Genomic DNA, 16,407 nt, shown 5'->3' with positions numbered 1-16,407 from the left:
AGGAATGGCGTATCAACCCGACGTCATCGTCTCACCGGGCAGACGAAATGCAGTATTGTCTCGTCTCACCAGGAAGCGTCTGAAGAAATAACAGCGTCGCAGCAATTGCAACCCGACACGGCGTGTTGTCATGCCGCGAACGAGCTGCAGATTGACATATCACATGTGTGCTGGTCCTGGTGGGTTTGCTTTCTGCGGCGTGATTGGCCTGCGGGAGCATTTCCATGTTTCAACGCGTGAGAGTCGCGTGTCGCGTCGGCCCGGCAGTCTAGCGGAACCGATCAAAGCAAACTCCTCTGCGGACTACTAATCCAAAGATCAAGGCCAATTGTCCCACGACACGCCATCTACTGTTACTTTCATGTCGTGGGAAGGGAATTCTGACATCTGTTGCCAATTATGAAGACCCGATCTCGCGCCCCCGTGGAGTCTTCTGAGACTGAGGAACACGGGCAGAAGGCGCTGGAGACCGCGCACACGCCCAGTCGGACCTTTATCCTACCTTCGAGAACGAGTGATGCAACCAGATTTGTTTCGCTGCCGAACCCCAGTACGGGGTCCTTGAATCGCTATCTGTTCTGTCCAGAAGCCGGATTGTACGAGTTTACGGCTGTCGCTCCAGCTCCACATCAGCCTAGGAGTATACTGTTTACGCCGAAAGCGGATGAGATATCGGTCGAGAATGAAGGACAGAAACAGCCCTCGAAAGGCGCTATTTCAAAGAAAGCTGAGCTGCTGATTGCGACGCCGATCGATATCATGTTTTTCATGTTACCAATACTTGCACCGGCTGCATCCAACAACTCTGCGAAGAAGTTGTTTCAACCTCTCGATGACATTCTCGATATGCAAGAGGGCCTCTCACCACACCTTCGCCATGTTCTCTACAACGAGTCGTTTAGGCCTACTTTGGAGCGGCGGATGGAGGCTATCTGTGACACTGTGGAAGCCGGTGATGAGAAGATGTATCGATTCAGCGAGGCAAAGCTTGTCAAGGAGCTGCTCGCTAAGGCAGAGCGCATGGTATCGCAAGGGCTCCCAGCGACCCTGGAAGAGCGCTTTGTCCGTCAGGAGTTGGAGGTCCCCCTTCAGAGCGTCAAGAGGGAGGACATAGTAACCGACGAGAATACCGGTTCCGTCGAGGAGAGTCGAGAGACTGAGTCTCCCGACCAGTCAGAAACTCAGTCAAGTGCTGCTGCTACTGCTGCTTCGGCCTCGACTCCCTCTGGTGTGTCTACACCCGCTACGCAGCCTTCCATGGACGATGCATTGACATCGGGTGGAATTAAACGGTTACTTCGGATCCGTGTTGCTCTATCCTTCATGCAGTCCTCATATCTACCCGCGCATCTTTCCGCAAGTGTCGATGAGGCTTTAAGTTCTCCAGAAAGCCCTGTGGACTTCAAACCACTCGAGGAACGTTTGAAGCACATTGCTGAGCTCCGGGCCGAGGCGCTCGCATCCCGCTCAGCCGCTGATTACACTCGCAAACGGGCGGCTGAAGATGAGGATGCGCGAGAGTCCCGCGCTGAGAAGAAGCGCCGGAAGGAGGAAGAAGAGAAGAAAAAGAAAGCGGGGGAGTCCCGTGGCGTCCGGGAGCTGAAAAAGGTCGATACCAGCGGGATGAAGAAGATGAGCGACTTCTTCAGCAAGGTTACCCCAAAGAAGGAGTCCTGAGCGGCGCACGGCTCTTTACCCAACTGCCGTCTATGGGAATGAGTGACAGACCGGTATGGACTTCAGATATGCGCTAGGCGCTGCTGAAAACACCGCCGGCACATCACAGATGTCTACCAGACCGGTCCGCAGTCTTGGCTGGACTCTCTTGCCATAAGGCAATCATAAACGTTGCCGTGGCTTGGTTTGAGAGCAGCCTGCAGAACTTGGGAGGCAGACCTCCCTAATACTCTACTGTATCCGGTCGGACATACCCGAAAAACCAACACCGGATAGCAATATGAACGTCAGCAAGGCGTCGTGATGCCGCGGGACGAAAAGTGATAGTGAGAGTGATTCTCACTCTCCTCCAAGTGGATAATCATGCATGACATTGAACCATATCACACTGAAACACGAAACGAATGGAGGAAGGAAGAGCTGTCCCACAACTTCCTAGGAGAATGAATGAAATGAGTAGTAGAGTGCGGCCCCTGCAGAATGGCGCACTCAACTCATGACAGTGATATTAATATTAATCTGATCGGATTATTTACAGAACAGAGTATATTGCCAAGCCAAGTCCGAGAAGTCCGAGGATAGATAGCGGACTACAATGATAATTTACTTTCTTCGAAGAACAAGCAAGCAATAGTAGATGGCCAGCCAAGTAGTTTTTTTAAAACACACACACGCATACACACACACACACACACAAAAAAAGAGAGAGAAAAACATCTGATAAGGGATGCCGTCTCTCCTCCTGTAGCTACAGCACCCCCTTTAATTACTCCGTAATTAGTGATTCGTAATACTGTTGTTATTAATATTTCCCTTTTTGGAAGGTAGTGTATCAATTAGGTAGGTATACCGTATGGAGTATATATCTCTCTGTCGCCAGCAGGAGGAGAAGAAGAAGAATAAGGAAGTGATGTCCTGACTGTTGGAAAAAAAAATACAAGAGAGAGATTACGTAGTAGCTAGCGAGTTGATGTGAATATATGCATGATTTTTTTTACACAAACTTAAGAAATACCTTGGTAAGGTAGACATATCTTCCCATTACCCATGCTAATGGATATCGTCAATCTATGTACAAAAACAAGTTATATTATATATATCGACAAGCTTTTTGAAAAAAAAAAAGCATCATCTTCCCCCTGGGAAAGCTTAGTTCCGAATGGTGGTTAAGATAAGGAGGGTTATAAAAAATTGAACTGTCTATTACGCTGTTTACGCGTTAAGTGCTGCGCCGGTGACCCTGTATGAAAGAGAAGTGATCGATAGGTTAGCAAGCGCGTTCGTCCGGGATATCCTCGAACTGATTGTTTCTTTCTTTTCTCTTTTTTTTTTAAGGGGGACTTACATGAAGGATCCGTTAGACGGCTTGCTGATGACCATAGCCTCCGCCAGCTTCTCCTGGCTGATGTCAGGGAATCTCTTGAGATAGTACTCGTCTCGCAACGCCTTGGTCACAGCCTCGACTTTCGATTGAGGCAGCATGTGCACCGTGCAGCCGCCCCAGCCCGCGCCCGTCAGTCGGCTGCCCCAGGTCCCTGCGCGGCGGGCAATCGCACAGATCTCGTCCACCTCCGGGCAGCTGCAGTCGTAGTCGGTGCGACATGACTCCTGCGACTCGTTGAGTAGCTGGCCCAGGTAGCGGATCCGCTGCTCGTCCAGCCTCTCGGCATTGGACAGGCAGGCCTTGAAGTCCAGCACGCGGCGCGCCTCCTTGAAGCAGTGCAGCGCCCGCTGACGGAGCAGGAACCGCTCAGCCTGGACCGGGAACGAGGAGAGGAACCGAGCTTCGAGTTCGGGGACGGTGATGTCGAGCAGTTTGGCGATCTCTTCCCGCGTGTATCCCTGTTCTTGCGACAGCAGCTCGGTGGCGGTCTGGATGACGGAATCGAGCTGCTTCTCCAGAGGGTCGCTGAGACGGCCCTCCTTGCGCATGAACTCCTCGTGGAAGTTGCGCAGGCTGTATCCCAAGGAGCTGTTGTCCTTCTGCAGGGTGATCCCGTGCAGCTTCGCCAGCACCACGGCGGCGAGAGTGCACTCGGCGACCCGGAGATTGTAGCGACGAGGAGCAGTCTCCGCCTTGGCCGAGGTTACAAAACTCTGGGCCATGAGGAAGGTAATCTCTTCTTCTGCCTTGGGTACGGGCACGTGCTGGACAGAGAAGCTCGGGAAAAACCGAGTGTACAAGAGGTATCCACGGGAGGAGAAGATGGAGGCTGCCTGGTCCATTCTGTGCGGGAGATGCGTCAGCGATAATGATTCATTCGGAAAGGAGGAACAGGAACTAGATAGAAACTGACCCTCCGGAATATACTCCCACCGCACGCTCCGAGACAACCGCCAAGTCGAGAAGATCCTGCTTCGAAACGTCATGCTTATTGGCCTTCATCACGGCCAGTGCACTCGAGCAGACGAAGGCCGCGCTGCTCGAGATCCCACCACCAGGAGGAACATTGCCATCTACGAGAACCTCGACACTCGCGGGGGTGAAGCTTGCATTTCCGCTTCTCTGACGGAGGAACTTCAGGGCTCCCACGAGACCTGCCTTGAAGTAATTGACCCACTCGTGTTTGGCCGGGTCAATCTCGACGTCTTTATCATGCGGGACCGTAAACTGACGCGAGGGGAATTTCTCCGAATTCACGTTGGCGATCTTGACAAATGCCTCCGGACCTTCAGAGGGCACGACCTTGACGGCGATGATGACGTCGACACTGACGGCCGTGGGCAGGACATCGTAGAGGTTGTAGTCGATGTGCTCGCCGATGATGTTCACCCGTCCGGGGCTTCGCGACACGAAATCGGGGCGGTGGCCGTAGAGCTTGACAAATTGCGAGAGAAGATTACTCCAGCGGGCTTGAATCTCCGGTGCGACTGTTTTCGCAGAGGCGTCATCTGTTGCGTAGACGTCTGCAATGTTTTCGGTCTGCGGGACCAGCACTTGCGGGGTTGCCATGGCGGGGTTGAGCTGCGAGAAGTAGCAAGGTCTCCTGTGGTGGACTCGAGGGGTTTCAGAGAGACTCTGGACAGGGCGACTCAGAATACAGCCAGCTCAATTCTTGTTAATTCTGGTCGAAACAGATCTTGATTCCCAATGGAACGGACGGGGAGGGATCTCATGGCCACGCGACAGAGTGCGGGACAATACCCCGCGTTAATTCTTTACCGCAGCGTTGCAACACTCCGCTCGGGAGGATTATCGGGAAGGCGGTGAGCTAAATAATTCGACGGTGTACGACGAGGTTGTCTTCTGGTGATAATGAAGTTGATTTTGATGACTTGATCAGTAGCTCTGTGCTGGTCAGTTGCTTCTCGTGACCTGCAAAATTCCTTTATAAATAACTGCCCCTGTCCCCGCAAACTTATTGACTACACATTCAGTTGCGCAGTAAAACAGTCAGACTCTTGGAGGACTCTTTTTTTTTGTTGAAGTCATCACTGCTATGCTTTTATTTAATGGCCCCTATGCAGTGTTGATACAGGTATTCTGGCTTTATGACCTAGGTTTGCAGGATTCCACATCTACTTGCTGATTATGAGTCAGCCTGTTGTGGAGGTATTACCTGAAATGGGTATGCAAGACCTCAGCGCTTCTGCAGATATATCCAGAGCTGGTAAGTGGGGAATGCAATTTGGATACTCCTAACTATCGTACGACCACTATATTTTTACTCTTCTCTGAGTCATATTTCCGTGCAATGTGTCAGGTCAAAAATAATAATAAAAATGTGAGTTCTGTTAAATCTTGCCATCTCCTGACTCGTAAACCATCCGACGGCATTTGCCAAGTCCATCCCTGTAGGGATTCTGCAGGACACTCCGAACATGCCAAGGATTGACGTTACGCATGCAGACTGCACTGCAGAACGCATACAAATTACAAATATTGCAGAACAGGGCGAGTAGCGAAGCATCCAGGCCATAATAATAAATAATAGTAATAATTCATTACTATGACTGACAGAGCTGCGTGCAACTCGTGACATGAGTATATGGAGCCGTTCGTCCGAACAGGAACCAGTAGTCTCGGGTTCTCCGTCCTATTAAGCTCTTGCAGGATTGAGCTTGTTGCGAGGGACTGGTCGAGAATTGGTCCATGCTGTTTCCGGCGTACTCTACGGAGTACGTGCTACGGATAGCAGGAGAGTCGATGACTCGATGATGCAGAGAATCAGCATGAATAATGTGCTGGCGATGGCTGGTCGGGATTGTCTCCACCGCCCCGATGATCGGATGTGGCTCTGTGTTTCCCCCCCGATTTCGCATCCACGCCGACCGCCCGGCGATCGCTCGGGGTCGCTGGCCAATCACGGCTGGCGAATCACGGGGAGCAGCTGGACGAAAAGACTCATCGCCGTTGCGCTTGGCCTTCCGCTAGCTCCAGGCCCAAAGATATTATTCTTCGCTCGCCCAGATTTACTGCCGAGCGCGTTGCTCATCTCCCTCCCCTTCGCTTCCCGGGTGGCCTGGCTGCGTCTGCGGCGAACGATGATGCCTTTCAGACCCTCGAGAAGTGCCCTGCGCACTCTGCCCTGCCAGAGGCAGCTTGCCTTTGGCCGGAGGCATTTTTCCGCCTGCCTGGTCGCCCGCGCCGTTTCACCCCACCGCTCCTCTGTCCAGCGTGCTTCCGCCGTTGAGACCGCGAAACGAGGCCAGAGCACGGCGACGGCTGCCGCTCCGTGAGTGCTTCCCTGTACAACGCTCGTGGTGAGCAAAGACGGCGAATTGGTTCGTGGACTGACTCGCATGCTACAGCGGTGCTCGTCCGGTCCCCAGCTCGTCATTCAACCAAGATTCGCAGCGCAACAATGTCTCGCCCTTGGAGAACCGGAACCTGCCTGAACTCGACGACTCGTATGTACAACTCCGACTACCATTGCTCTCTGAACGAGGCTGACGATCCCCTTTTATTTTCTACAGATTCGTCGGGCTGAGCGGTGGTGAGATCTTCTATGAGATGATGCTCAGGCTAGGAGTCAAGCACATCTGTGAGTCATAATCTGCCCTTCGGAGATATGGAACATTATGGCGATCCAGCATGGGCATGAGTTCTGACCCCTCCTGGTGCAGTTGGCTACCCTGGTGGTGCCATTCTTCCTGTCTTCGACGCCATCTACAATTCCAAACATTTCGACTTCATCCTCCCTCGTCATGAGCAGGGTGCTGGCCACATGGCTGAAGGCTATGCCCGTGCTTCCGGCAAGCCTGGTGTTGTGCTGGTGACTTCAGGTCCCGGCGCTACTAACGTCGTTACGCCCATGCAGGATGCTCTCTCGGATGGTACGCCCATGGTGGTCTTCTGCGGTCAGGTGCCCACGACGGCAATTGGTACGGATGCCTTCCAGGAAGCCGACGTCGTTGGTATCTCCCGAGCCTGCACGAAATGGAACGTCATGGTCAAGAACGTGGCCGAGCTGCCTCGTCGGATTAAGGAAGCTTTCGAGATTGCGACCAGTGGCCGGCCCGGCCCCGTCCTCGTCGACCTGCCGAAAGATATCACCGCCGGCATCCTTCGGAAACCGATCCCCATGAACAGCACTCTCCCGTCCCACCCCAGCGCCGCGACTTTGGCCGCTCGCGAGTTGAGCCGACAGCACCTGGAGGCCACCATCAAGCGTGTTGCGCGCCTGGTGAATATGGCCAAGAAGCCCGTTCTCTATGTCGGGCAAGGTCTCCTCGCCCGTCCCGAAGGCCCGAAGCTCCTCAAGGAGTTGGCTGACAAGGCGTGCATCCCCGTGACCACCTCCCTTCAAGGTCTGGGTGCGTTTGATGAGCAGGACCCCAAGTCCCTCCACATGCTGGGCATGCACGGTTCGGCCTATGCCAACATGGCCATGCAGGAGGCCGATCTGATTATTGCTCTGGGTGCGCGGTTCGATGACCGTGTCACGGGAAATGTCGCCCGCTTTGCGCCTCAAGCCAAGCTCGCCGCGGCTGAGGGCCGTGGTGGCATTGTGCACTTTGAGGTGATGCCCAAGAACATCAACAAGGTCGTGGAAGCCACCGAAGCTGTGGAAGGTGACTGCGCGGACAACCTGGCCCTGCTGTTGCCACAGGTTAACCCCGTGGCGGAGCGGCCCGAGTGGTTTGCTCAGATCAATGACTGGAAGGCCCGGTTCCCGCTGTCCCTCTACGAGAAAGAGTCTCCGCAGGGGCCGATTAAGCCTCAGACCTTGATTGAAAAGCTCAGCAACATCACGGAACCTATCAAGGATCGGACCATCATCACTACGGGAGTTGGTCAGCACCAGATGTGGGCCGCCCAGCATTACCGTTGGCGTTATCCCCGCTCCATGATCACGTCGGGTGGTCTGGGTACCATGGGATACGGACTGCCTGCCGCCATCGGTGCCAAGGTTGCTCGCCCGGATGCTCTAGTCATCGACATTGACGGCGATGCGTCCTTTAACATGACCCTGACCGAGTTGTCCACCGCGGCTCAGTTCAACATTGGCGTCAAGGTGCTGGTTCTCAACAATGAGGAACAGGGCATGGTGACGCAGTGGCAGAACTTGTTCTACGAGGACCGATACGCCCACACTCACCAGAAGAACCCCGATTTCGTCATGCTCTCGCAGTCGATGGGTGTCCCTGCCCAGCGGTGCACCCGTCCTGACGAAGTCGAGGAGAAACTCAGATGGCTCATCGAAAGCGATGGTCCTGCGTTGCTGGAAGTGTTTACCGACAAGAAGGTTCCCGTCCTTCCCATGGTCCCTGCGGGCAGTGCCCTGCACGAATTCCTTGTCTACGACGAAGGTAGGTTTCTGATCTCCCCATTCATGCTGCGTCCTTTGTGACCTTGTGCTGACCTACTATCTTTTGCTATTCACAGCCAAGGAAAAGGAGCGGAAGGCTCTGATGAAGAAACGAGGTGTTGTTTTCTAAGATAGCGGTCATCTGAAAAAGTTGATCATGTTTCTGGGAAGTTGGACTGCGCTTCCAGCCCTCTTCGCTAGGGTATTGTTTCATTAGTCATTTTGTTGTCTGCTGTTGAGTGGATATCCATGGCGTTTTTTTTTCTCTGGTGTTTTTCTTCCAAAAAAAAAAGTTGCACACAAAAGCTACGGGCGAAGGTCTATACATGCCAGAGGCAGATTGGTCGCTGTAATTCTGCAGTTCTCACCTACTGCCCCTTTTTTTTCCCTTTCACTCTGTCATTTTCATCGCAGCTTTATGGGTTTTTTTTTTCGAACGCTATGTTGGCTGCCATCTGTGTACTGTGTACTGTACATAGTGTCGATTTTCATGCATTTTGGAGGCTACGAATCCGCATGTGGGTAGTGGTAAAAAAAAAGATGTGTTTTATTGTACGAGTGTACTGAATTCACTGGTGGGAATGGCCAATGACTCACTGCGGATGATTTTCCGTATTGCTTGCCTCGGCATCTTCAAACACGTGACATCGAGTCACGTGCCTGGCGCTGACGTTGTGCGGAGTCGAGGTGATCGTCTCGCCGCCTCCGCGAAATCGCCGCTCAGTGCCTCCTCTTCGGCCTCAGTCCTTCATCAACAACCTTGCCTCTGGTTTACTGCCCAAGCATCACTCTTTTCCTCACCCTCATCCTTATTATTGTATCAGTAATCATTATCGAGATGGGTTCTTAAACAGCTCGACGTCGTTGATCAATCAAGTTTCTATTTCATTATCTTTCTGCCTGGCAATACATATAGCCGTGGACCCGTATGGCGTCGCTTCCACCAAGGCATTCTGCGGGCGGCAGAAGCCGTTCCTCAGATCAAGATTCGTCTGCCAGCACCAGCGGATGGGTTGCGTCCGGGGCAAACAACGACAATGTGCCATCCTACGACACGCTAGGAGATTCCGAGACCGTCCTGCTTAATCGCCCGTCGATCGAATCTGATGCACCGTCTCCATCACAATCACAAAGCGCGGCGCGAGAAAACGAAGAGGAAGATGCGGAGAGGACTGAACGAGCCCGTACGGAGGAGTCTCTGATGACGCAGGAGCCACGAAAGTGTTGGATCTGCTATACCGACGAGACAGAAGATTCGCCGCTCAATTCCGAATGGCGCTCGCCGTGCCCGTGTGCCCTGACGGCACATGAAGCTTGTCTGCTGGACTGGCTCGCCGATCTCGAGAACCCTCGAAACCGCAAGCGCAATGGCGGGCCAGCCAAGATGCAGTGCCCCCAATGTAAATCCGAAATTGTCATCTCGCGCCCTCGCAGCTACATTGTCGATATCGTCCGGGCCATCGAGAGGCTGGCCGGTCGGCTGGTTCTCCCGGGGATGGTGTTCACACTGGCAGGAACGGTCTGGGCGGGGTGCTGCGCGCATGGCGTGTATTCGATGTATTTCGTCTTCGGCACGGAAGATGCCCGACGGATTTTCGAGGACAGCGCCGACGGTTCCTGGAATCCGGGCCTGAACCTTGGACTTCCCCTCATCCCGCTGGTGCTCATCTTCTCCAGGACGCGATACGCCGAGGGTCTGCTGCCGGCCATCCCGGTGCTGTTCTTTGCGACGCATAATCCCAGCGGGCTGGAACCGCAAGGGGGCAGCCTGTGGCCACCGAGTGCGGCCATGACTTTTGCCGCTCTTCCATACGTGAAGAGTTTCTACAACGCCCTCTACGAGAGGGTCTTTGGACCGCTGGAGCGGAAATGGATCGCCGAGGTCCAGCCTCGCCATGGGGAGGAGGAGGCTTCGGATGCCGAGCGACAGGGTAACGGTGGTGGTCGGCGACGAGCCGCTGCGCTGGGCGAAGTGGGGGACGGGCAGATCCTGATGGAAATCGATCTGGAGCTGCAACTTGGAGTCGGCGATGACCAGCAGGACCATGATATCCCAGCGGACGCACCGGACGTGCCGGTCGAGGGCAATCAACAAAACGGCGAAGGCGCAGCCCGGAATAATGGCCAGAATCGGGACCAACAGATCCTGGGCCGTCACCGGGAGGAACTGATCCACGATACGAGCAGTCTTGCCGACACCGTGCTGGGGGCGCTGTTGTTCCCGGCGATTTCGGCGTCGATGGGCGGGCTGTTGAAGTGGATTTTGCCGAAATCGTGGACGACGCCACCGTCGACTCTGGAACGAGGCAAGACGGGGCTGCTGCAGAGTCGATGGGGACGCAGCGTGGTTGGCGGATGCCTGTTCGTGCTGCTGAAGGACGCAATCATGCTCTATTGTCGGTGGAAGCTGGCACAGACGCACCGGAAGCGGCGAGTGCTGAATTACGACCGGGCGAAGAAGCCGGTTGTACGATAGGCTCGATACTTTTCTCTATGTTTATGATTACGGGTAATGAGCAGTCGACGGCGTTAGGACAACCCTCTACCATAGGATTGCTGAGGGTTGGGATAGGAACAGTTTCTCTTCTCGTACATACAAGTAATTATGACGCTCTGCCTATGTATCTAGACTGCCAGTTGTGTATGTGTACTGTATGTACATGTACTTTGGATGTTGATCTGAAGAAATACCCACCTCATTATAAGGTCAAGTAATTACGGAGTATCTTGAAGATAGAATTCTCTTTTGGAAATCGGTTCCTGAAGGGTATATCCATACCACGTGACATGAACCGACTGGCCCGTCCATCGGAAGACGCGCTTAACCAACCAGTCCAGTCAACTAGCTAAGCGCCGCGGCTAATTGTCGCTCAGCGAGCGGATCGATTATTTTCCTGACGGCAGAGAGAGAGGAACAGGACTGTACTCCTAACTCTTTACTTAGCGCTTCTCCAGGTCAATTATTGCCTTCTCTTTGACTTCCTTCCTTCCTTTTTTTCTTTAATCAATTAGGAAGGACTCCTTTCTTTCTTTCTTTCGTTCGTTCTTTTTCTACTGCTGCGGACGTAGCACCCTCTCCGAGTCCGCTCATCAATCAATCACAATGCGGTTCTCGCCGGTCCTGGCGTCTCTCGCCAATGTCTTCAAGAAGCCTTTGTCCGTGTCGTCTAGACCGACGGTGACGACGGCAGCAGCAACAGCACTGACGAGCAAGACGACAACATCCCCATTCTCAACGACAGCAGCTCTAGCGAAGAGAAAATCCAGGGGAGCCCCTCTCGACAAGAGAATCAGTATGGCTCTGCACCTTTCCCTTTCCCCCTTTTCCCACCAAGACCAACCAACCAACTAACTTACAATTCTTCTTGTTGCCAGCGCTAATCCGATACTTCCTCTTCCACCCCCTCACCCCGCGCCCCCTCAAATTCTCCCGAGGGCGGTACCTTCGCCACTGGACAATCCACCGCGCCTGGCAGCTGTACCAGGCCAAGCAGCGGCGGGCGCGCGAGCTGGAGCTGCAGCGACAGCAGCAGGCCATGGCAGCGGCGTGCGAGGAGCTGCGCACGGGGTGCGGCGAGCGCGGCGCCAAGCTGTTCCGGATTGCGATGAACAAGCATGGTGTGTTTACGGAGTTGTTTCCCATTGAGTACGGGCGGTTGCAGACGGATACGCCGCCGAGGGAGGGGTGGAATCATGATTGGAAGAGGGTGTAACAAACATTTTTAAAAATGGAATAGAATAGGATGGGTTGGATGGGATTTTATCTTTCGATTATTTCCTGCTATAGGGAAGATTAAGACTAGATGGTTTGCTTGGGTACGTAAGTACCTACGCCTACGTCTATGCCTATGGGAAGTCCATTTTCTTTCGGAGTCATGTATGAGCTCTTCTGTTCTATTCTTTCCTCTCTTTCGCTCTTGTATGTATATATATGTACAATACAATACAATGCAATGCAATGCAATACAATACAATACAATATAATGCAGACAAAAATCGATCGAGAATATAGTATAGTACAGTACAGTAAAGTTTACTGACTACACTGACTTGACTTGACGAGACTGGGACTAGGATAGCATTCAATTCACTCAATTACTGCTCTGTTCAAGAATAGACATAGACACAGAGAAAGAGATAGAGATAGACAGAAAGACAGTAGTTAATTCGTAAAAGGAGCGGGTAGAGTAAGTAAGTAAGTAGAGGTCCTGATAGGGTAGGATAGGATAGGGAATCAATAAAAAAGCAAGCAAGCAAGAGAGAAAGAAGAAAGAAAGAAAGAAAGCTCATCAATCAATCAGATGAATAATGAAGGAAAGGAGTGTAATGAGAGACATACACACAGAGAGAGAGAGAGAGGGAGAGACAGAGAGGAAAGGAAAAGAAAGGAATGACAGTCAGTGATCATCAATCAGACAAGAGCTTTCAAGCAGAGCTTTCTTTCTTTCTCTCTCGCTTTCTTTAAGACAGTCGTTTCAGACGGAAACTAGGTAGGTAGGTGTGCGCAGCGTAGCAAAAACAGCACGGCAGAGTAGAACAGACGAAACGAGACGAGTCGAAACAGCATCAGAGAAGGATCATGCATGCATGCATACAACAATCAATCAATCAAGGGAAAAAAAAAGACAACTATCGACCCGAAAGGAAAAGGAATGGATGATGGACAATACACAACACAGACGGAGAACCAGACAGACCGACTTTTGTTTCTTTTTGTTTTGATTTCTTTCTTTATTCCTTATTCCTTTCTTTCCTTCCAATCAATCAATCAATAATCGCAACCCTGTTGACAGACAGAAAACACAGACGAAAAGGATATCGAGACGAAAGCCCCAGACAAACACACACACGCAGACACACGTATTAGTTGGAGGAGACGTATGGAATGGACTCATGTACGGTACGAATATCGATATCGATATCGAATAACGAAAACGAATATGAACGCCGCATAAACGCCACTGATGCGAGATTGGTTGGTTGGTTGGTTGGTCGGTTGGTCAATCGATCGATCATCCCCGGTTTCGTTTTAATTTCTTTTGTTCTCGGGAAGCGGATTTCGAGTACGAGAAGACGAGAGTAATCGAGCATGACAGATTCTATCGTTGGAACGACGGCTTCTAGCCTGTCATATGTAAATAAAAGCGAATTGAAAAGGTCGTAAACATCGCTGGCATCCGTCATAGTATCACGCAGCACGAGTTCCGCTGCTTGTCAAACGTCAACAGTGCAGCCCGCGTGGCGGCTTCGAACACGTCGTCCACGCCCTCGCCCGTCAGCGACGAGCACTCGAGATACTTGCGCGCTCCGATCTGGGCCGCCGTGTCGCTGCCTTCTTTGGGCGTCACGAACCGCAGCGACTTCTTGCGCATCTCCTCGATCGCGACGGGGTCTTCGCGGAGGTCCTTCTTCAACCCGACCAGAATGATGGGCACGCCGGGACACCGCTCGTTCGCCTCCTCGATCCACTGCCTGTCGTCAGACCAGATTATCGCATACTGCAAGCGGTATGGCAGGACTGACCTTATGTCGGACGTTCTCCAGAGAATCCGGCGTGTCGACGGCAAACCCAATCAGCAGCACGTGCGCTTTCGAGTACGCCAGAGGCCGCAGTCGCTCGTAATCTTCCTGACCAGCAGTATCCCATAGTGCCAGCTGCACCGAACGACCATCCACCCTGCAGTCGGTCACGTAGTTCTCAAACACCGTCGGCACCTAGCGAGACGAGGCCATGTCAGAATCGATCACCACACCCTCCGATATCGACCAGCTATCGCGATCTGGGGTTTTCTGTCGATACTCACATAATGCTGTCACAACCGTTAGACAACGCGTCCACGACGATGGCGGCATCACACTTACTGTTGGAAAGTACCCCAGCGTGAAGACGCTCAGCAGACTCGTTTTCCCACAGGCACCGTCTCCGATAATGACCAGCTTCCTACAGGGCGCGTTGAGAGCGTTAGTGACACGTCCCCGCGAGACATTTCCCTCCTCCTGCTGTCCGATCCACCCGTCCTAAGACCTATCAAGGAAAGCGATGGAGATCCCGGCCAGGCCTGCGGGGTGCAGACAGGACCAGCCAGGGACTCTCTCTCTCCCCTTTCCCCTCGAGACGGTCACACGTACCTCCGCATCACATTATCCGTCGGTTGCTGAGCCATGGTGGGCGACGAAGGACGAAGGACGAGTCACGGTCCGGCGGCAATGGCACACGCACAGAGACAGACACGCGAGGAGCTCCCAGACGCAGTCGGGCAGAGTCGTGGGCGGGCGGGAGCAGTCAGTCGGGCTGTCCACGACGCAATTACGTACGATGCAGCGAGCCGGCCAACACGCTACCTCGTAGCCGGGGAATTGGGTTGCGGCGGGCAGGAACAGACGAGGAGGAGGAAGAGAAGAGAGCAGAGGAGTGCAAACTGTGGAATCCAGGGTGGGCTTTTTTTCTTCTAATATAACACGCCTTTGATCTGGTCTGTTTACGGGATTAGGCCAGCAGGGGTCGTCAGGCTTAACTCTAGACAGGCCGGGGTGCGTGGCTGAGCGTTCTTGTCTCAGAGCGGGAGAAGGCCTGACGGGGCTGCGGAGAGAGCAAGCAAGCAATAAATAATTCACGGAATAATGGATTAATATTTACGACAACAGCAGAAGCAGCAGGCAGAGCAGAGAGGATAGAATAAAAGAGCAGCAGAATGTACCTGGCAGACAGCTGCGCTGCCACCTCAGCCCGCAGCGAAGGCGCTGGAACAGCCACTCTCCTGCTGGCACAGGAATAATCTAAGCATCCTTAATAATAATCATCTGAATAATAACGATTTCTCGGCGTTTTTGCTGCTGTTGCACCTGCCTCGCTTGCGGCGTCTAACCGCCGTCCAGCGGCTTTTGGGCCAGCCAGCGAGGGCAGCCCGCCCGCGTCCAGATCCACCGTCCAAACCACCGTTTGATCCCATCTCCGTCTCTACCTATCTAACTCCCGATCTAGTCCTCCAAACCCTCAACCCTCCAGGCCTAGACAGCTCCTGCTTCCCCGGCCTGCTGCGCTCCATCCAGGCCTTGCTCATACGCTCCCACGCTGTCCTGTCCGCCTCCGCGTCCACCTCTGCCTCCGCCCCCCCCCGCCTGTCCTCCCTCCGATCCTATTCCTGCTGTCCGCCGGCCGCTCGACTTCCCCTCCTTCCTCCATTCCTCGCGCTCGCTGGCCGCTCCGACGCTGTGCGGCCTTCGATCCTCTCCCAGGAGCTGCCTCTGCCCGGTCCTGCTGGTTTGGTCCTGGTGCTCCGCTGGTAGCGAGGGTTTCTGCGGCGGTCTGATGGTCCTTGTCGCACCGCCGTTCTGACAGGCTCCGTTGTTCTGCACCAGACAGCGGCATGCCTGCTGCTCTCCATCGACCAGCCGCGCCACCGAGCAGTTCGCTGAACCCGAGTGTGACCCCAAACACGTCTGCGTCGCCCGCGTCCACCACCAAACCCTCTCGTCCTTTGTCTCCCGCCACTGCCCCCTCTGACTCGCATCCCGCGACTGAGAGCAGTTCTACCACCAACCCCGACACCATGGCGCCGTCTGTGAACCGGAAAAAGCAGAAGCGGCGGCAGAAGCAGGCTGCCCGCCTCGCCGCCGAGCAGCAGCAGCAGCAACAACAACAGCAACAGCAGCAACAGCAACAGCAGCCGAATGGGGACGTGTCGACGGGCCCGACGACAGATCAGGATGGACAGGCTCGCCGCAGCAGCGGTGAGCATGCCGATTCGGATGTGGAGGATGCTGAACACCACGACCAGGCCAACCATCAAGGCCACGAGGGCGAGGACGGTGCCGGCCAGGCTTCCGCCGCGGTGAACGGGAAAGCTCCAGACGGGCAAGAGCCCAAGCCCAAGAAATCCAAGAAGAAGAAAAAGTCCAAAAAGGACCGCTCAGCCTCGCAGCAGGACGAAAGCTCGACCCCGCTGTCCACCCCTTCCGCATCGACGAATCGACAACA

The 16,407-nt window shown here is 53.8% G+C and overlaps 6 protein-coding genes across 6 annotated transcripts; 4 read left to right on the top strand and 2 right to left on the bottom strand.

Moving 5' to 3' along the window:
* Positions 1-399: 399 nt before the first annotated feature.
* T310_4907 (uncharacterized protein) lies at positions 400-1,677 on the top strand (the record flags this gene model as incomplete). The annotated part of the gene is made up of 1 exon (XM_013472206.1): positions 400-1,677. One exon carries the CDS (start codon positions 400-402, stop codon positions 1,675-1,677), a length of 1,278 nt encoding a protein of 425 aa, XP_013327660.1.
* Positions 1,678-2,681: 1,004 nt separating this feature from the next.
* On the bottom strand, positions 2,682-4,630 carry T310_4906 (Galactokinase; the record flags this gene model as incomplete). Its single annotated transcript, XM_013472205.1, has 3 exons — positions 2,682-2,745; positions 3,023-3,904; positions 3,975-4,630. 3 exons carry the CDS (start codon positions 4,628-4,630, stop codon positions 2,682-2,684), a joined length of 1,602 nt encoding a protein of 533 aa, XP_013327659.1.
* A 1,220-nt stretch (positions 4,631-5,850) lies between these two features.
* Positions 5,851-8,559, top strand: T310_4905 (Acetolactate synthase; the record flags this gene model as incomplete). The annotated part of the gene is made up of 5 exons (XM_013472204.1): positions 5,851-6,353; positions 6,430-6,528; positions 6,595-6,662; positions 6,745-8,430; positions 8,507-8,559. 5 exons carry the CDS (start codon positions 5,851-5,853, stop codon positions 8,557-8,559), a joined length of 2,409 nt encoding a protein of 802 aa, XP_013327658.1.
* A 798-nt stretch (positions 8,560-9,357) lies between these two features.
* On the top strand, positions 9,358-10,905 carry T310_4904 (RING finger domain protein; the record flags this gene model as incomplete). The annotated part of the gene is made up of 1 exon (XM_013472203.1): positions 9,358-10,905. One exon carries the CDS (start codon positions 9,358-9,360, stop codon positions 10,903-10,905), a length of 1,548 nt encoding a protein of 515 aa, XP_013327657.1.
* A 2,704-nt stretch (positions 10,906-13,609) lies between these two features.
* On the bottom strand, positions 13,610-14,593 carry T310_4903 (D-iditol 2-dehydrogenase; the record flags this gene model as incomplete). Its single annotated transcript, XM_013472202.1, has 4 exons — positions 13,610-13,897; positions 13,953-14,144; positions 14,292-14,370; positions 14,559-14,593. 4 exons carry the CDS (start codon positions 14,591-14,593, stop codon positions 13,610-13,612), a joined length of 594 nt encoding a protein of 197 aa, XP_013327656.1.
* A 1,203-nt stretch (positions 14,594-15,796) lies between these two features.
* T310_4902 (uncharacterized protein) lies at positions 15,797-16,407 on the top strand (the record flags this gene model as incomplete). The annotated part of the gene is made up of 1 exon (XM_013472201.1): positions 15,797-16,407. A coding segment is annotated over one exon (611 nt), but the record flags the coding sequence as incomplete, so codon positions are not given.

This window comes from Rasamsonia emersonii, assembly GCF_000968595.1.
Source record: "Rasamsonia emersonii CBS 393.64 chromosome Unknown ctg1118621760196, whole genome shotgun sequence".
In the NCBI taxonomy this organism is placed as follows: domain Eukaryota; kingdom Fungi; phylum Ascomycota; class Eurotiomycetes; order Eurotiales; family Trichocomaceae; genus Rasamsonia; species Rasamsonia emersonii.
This window is presented reverse-complemented; position numbering and strand designations above follow the sequence as displayed.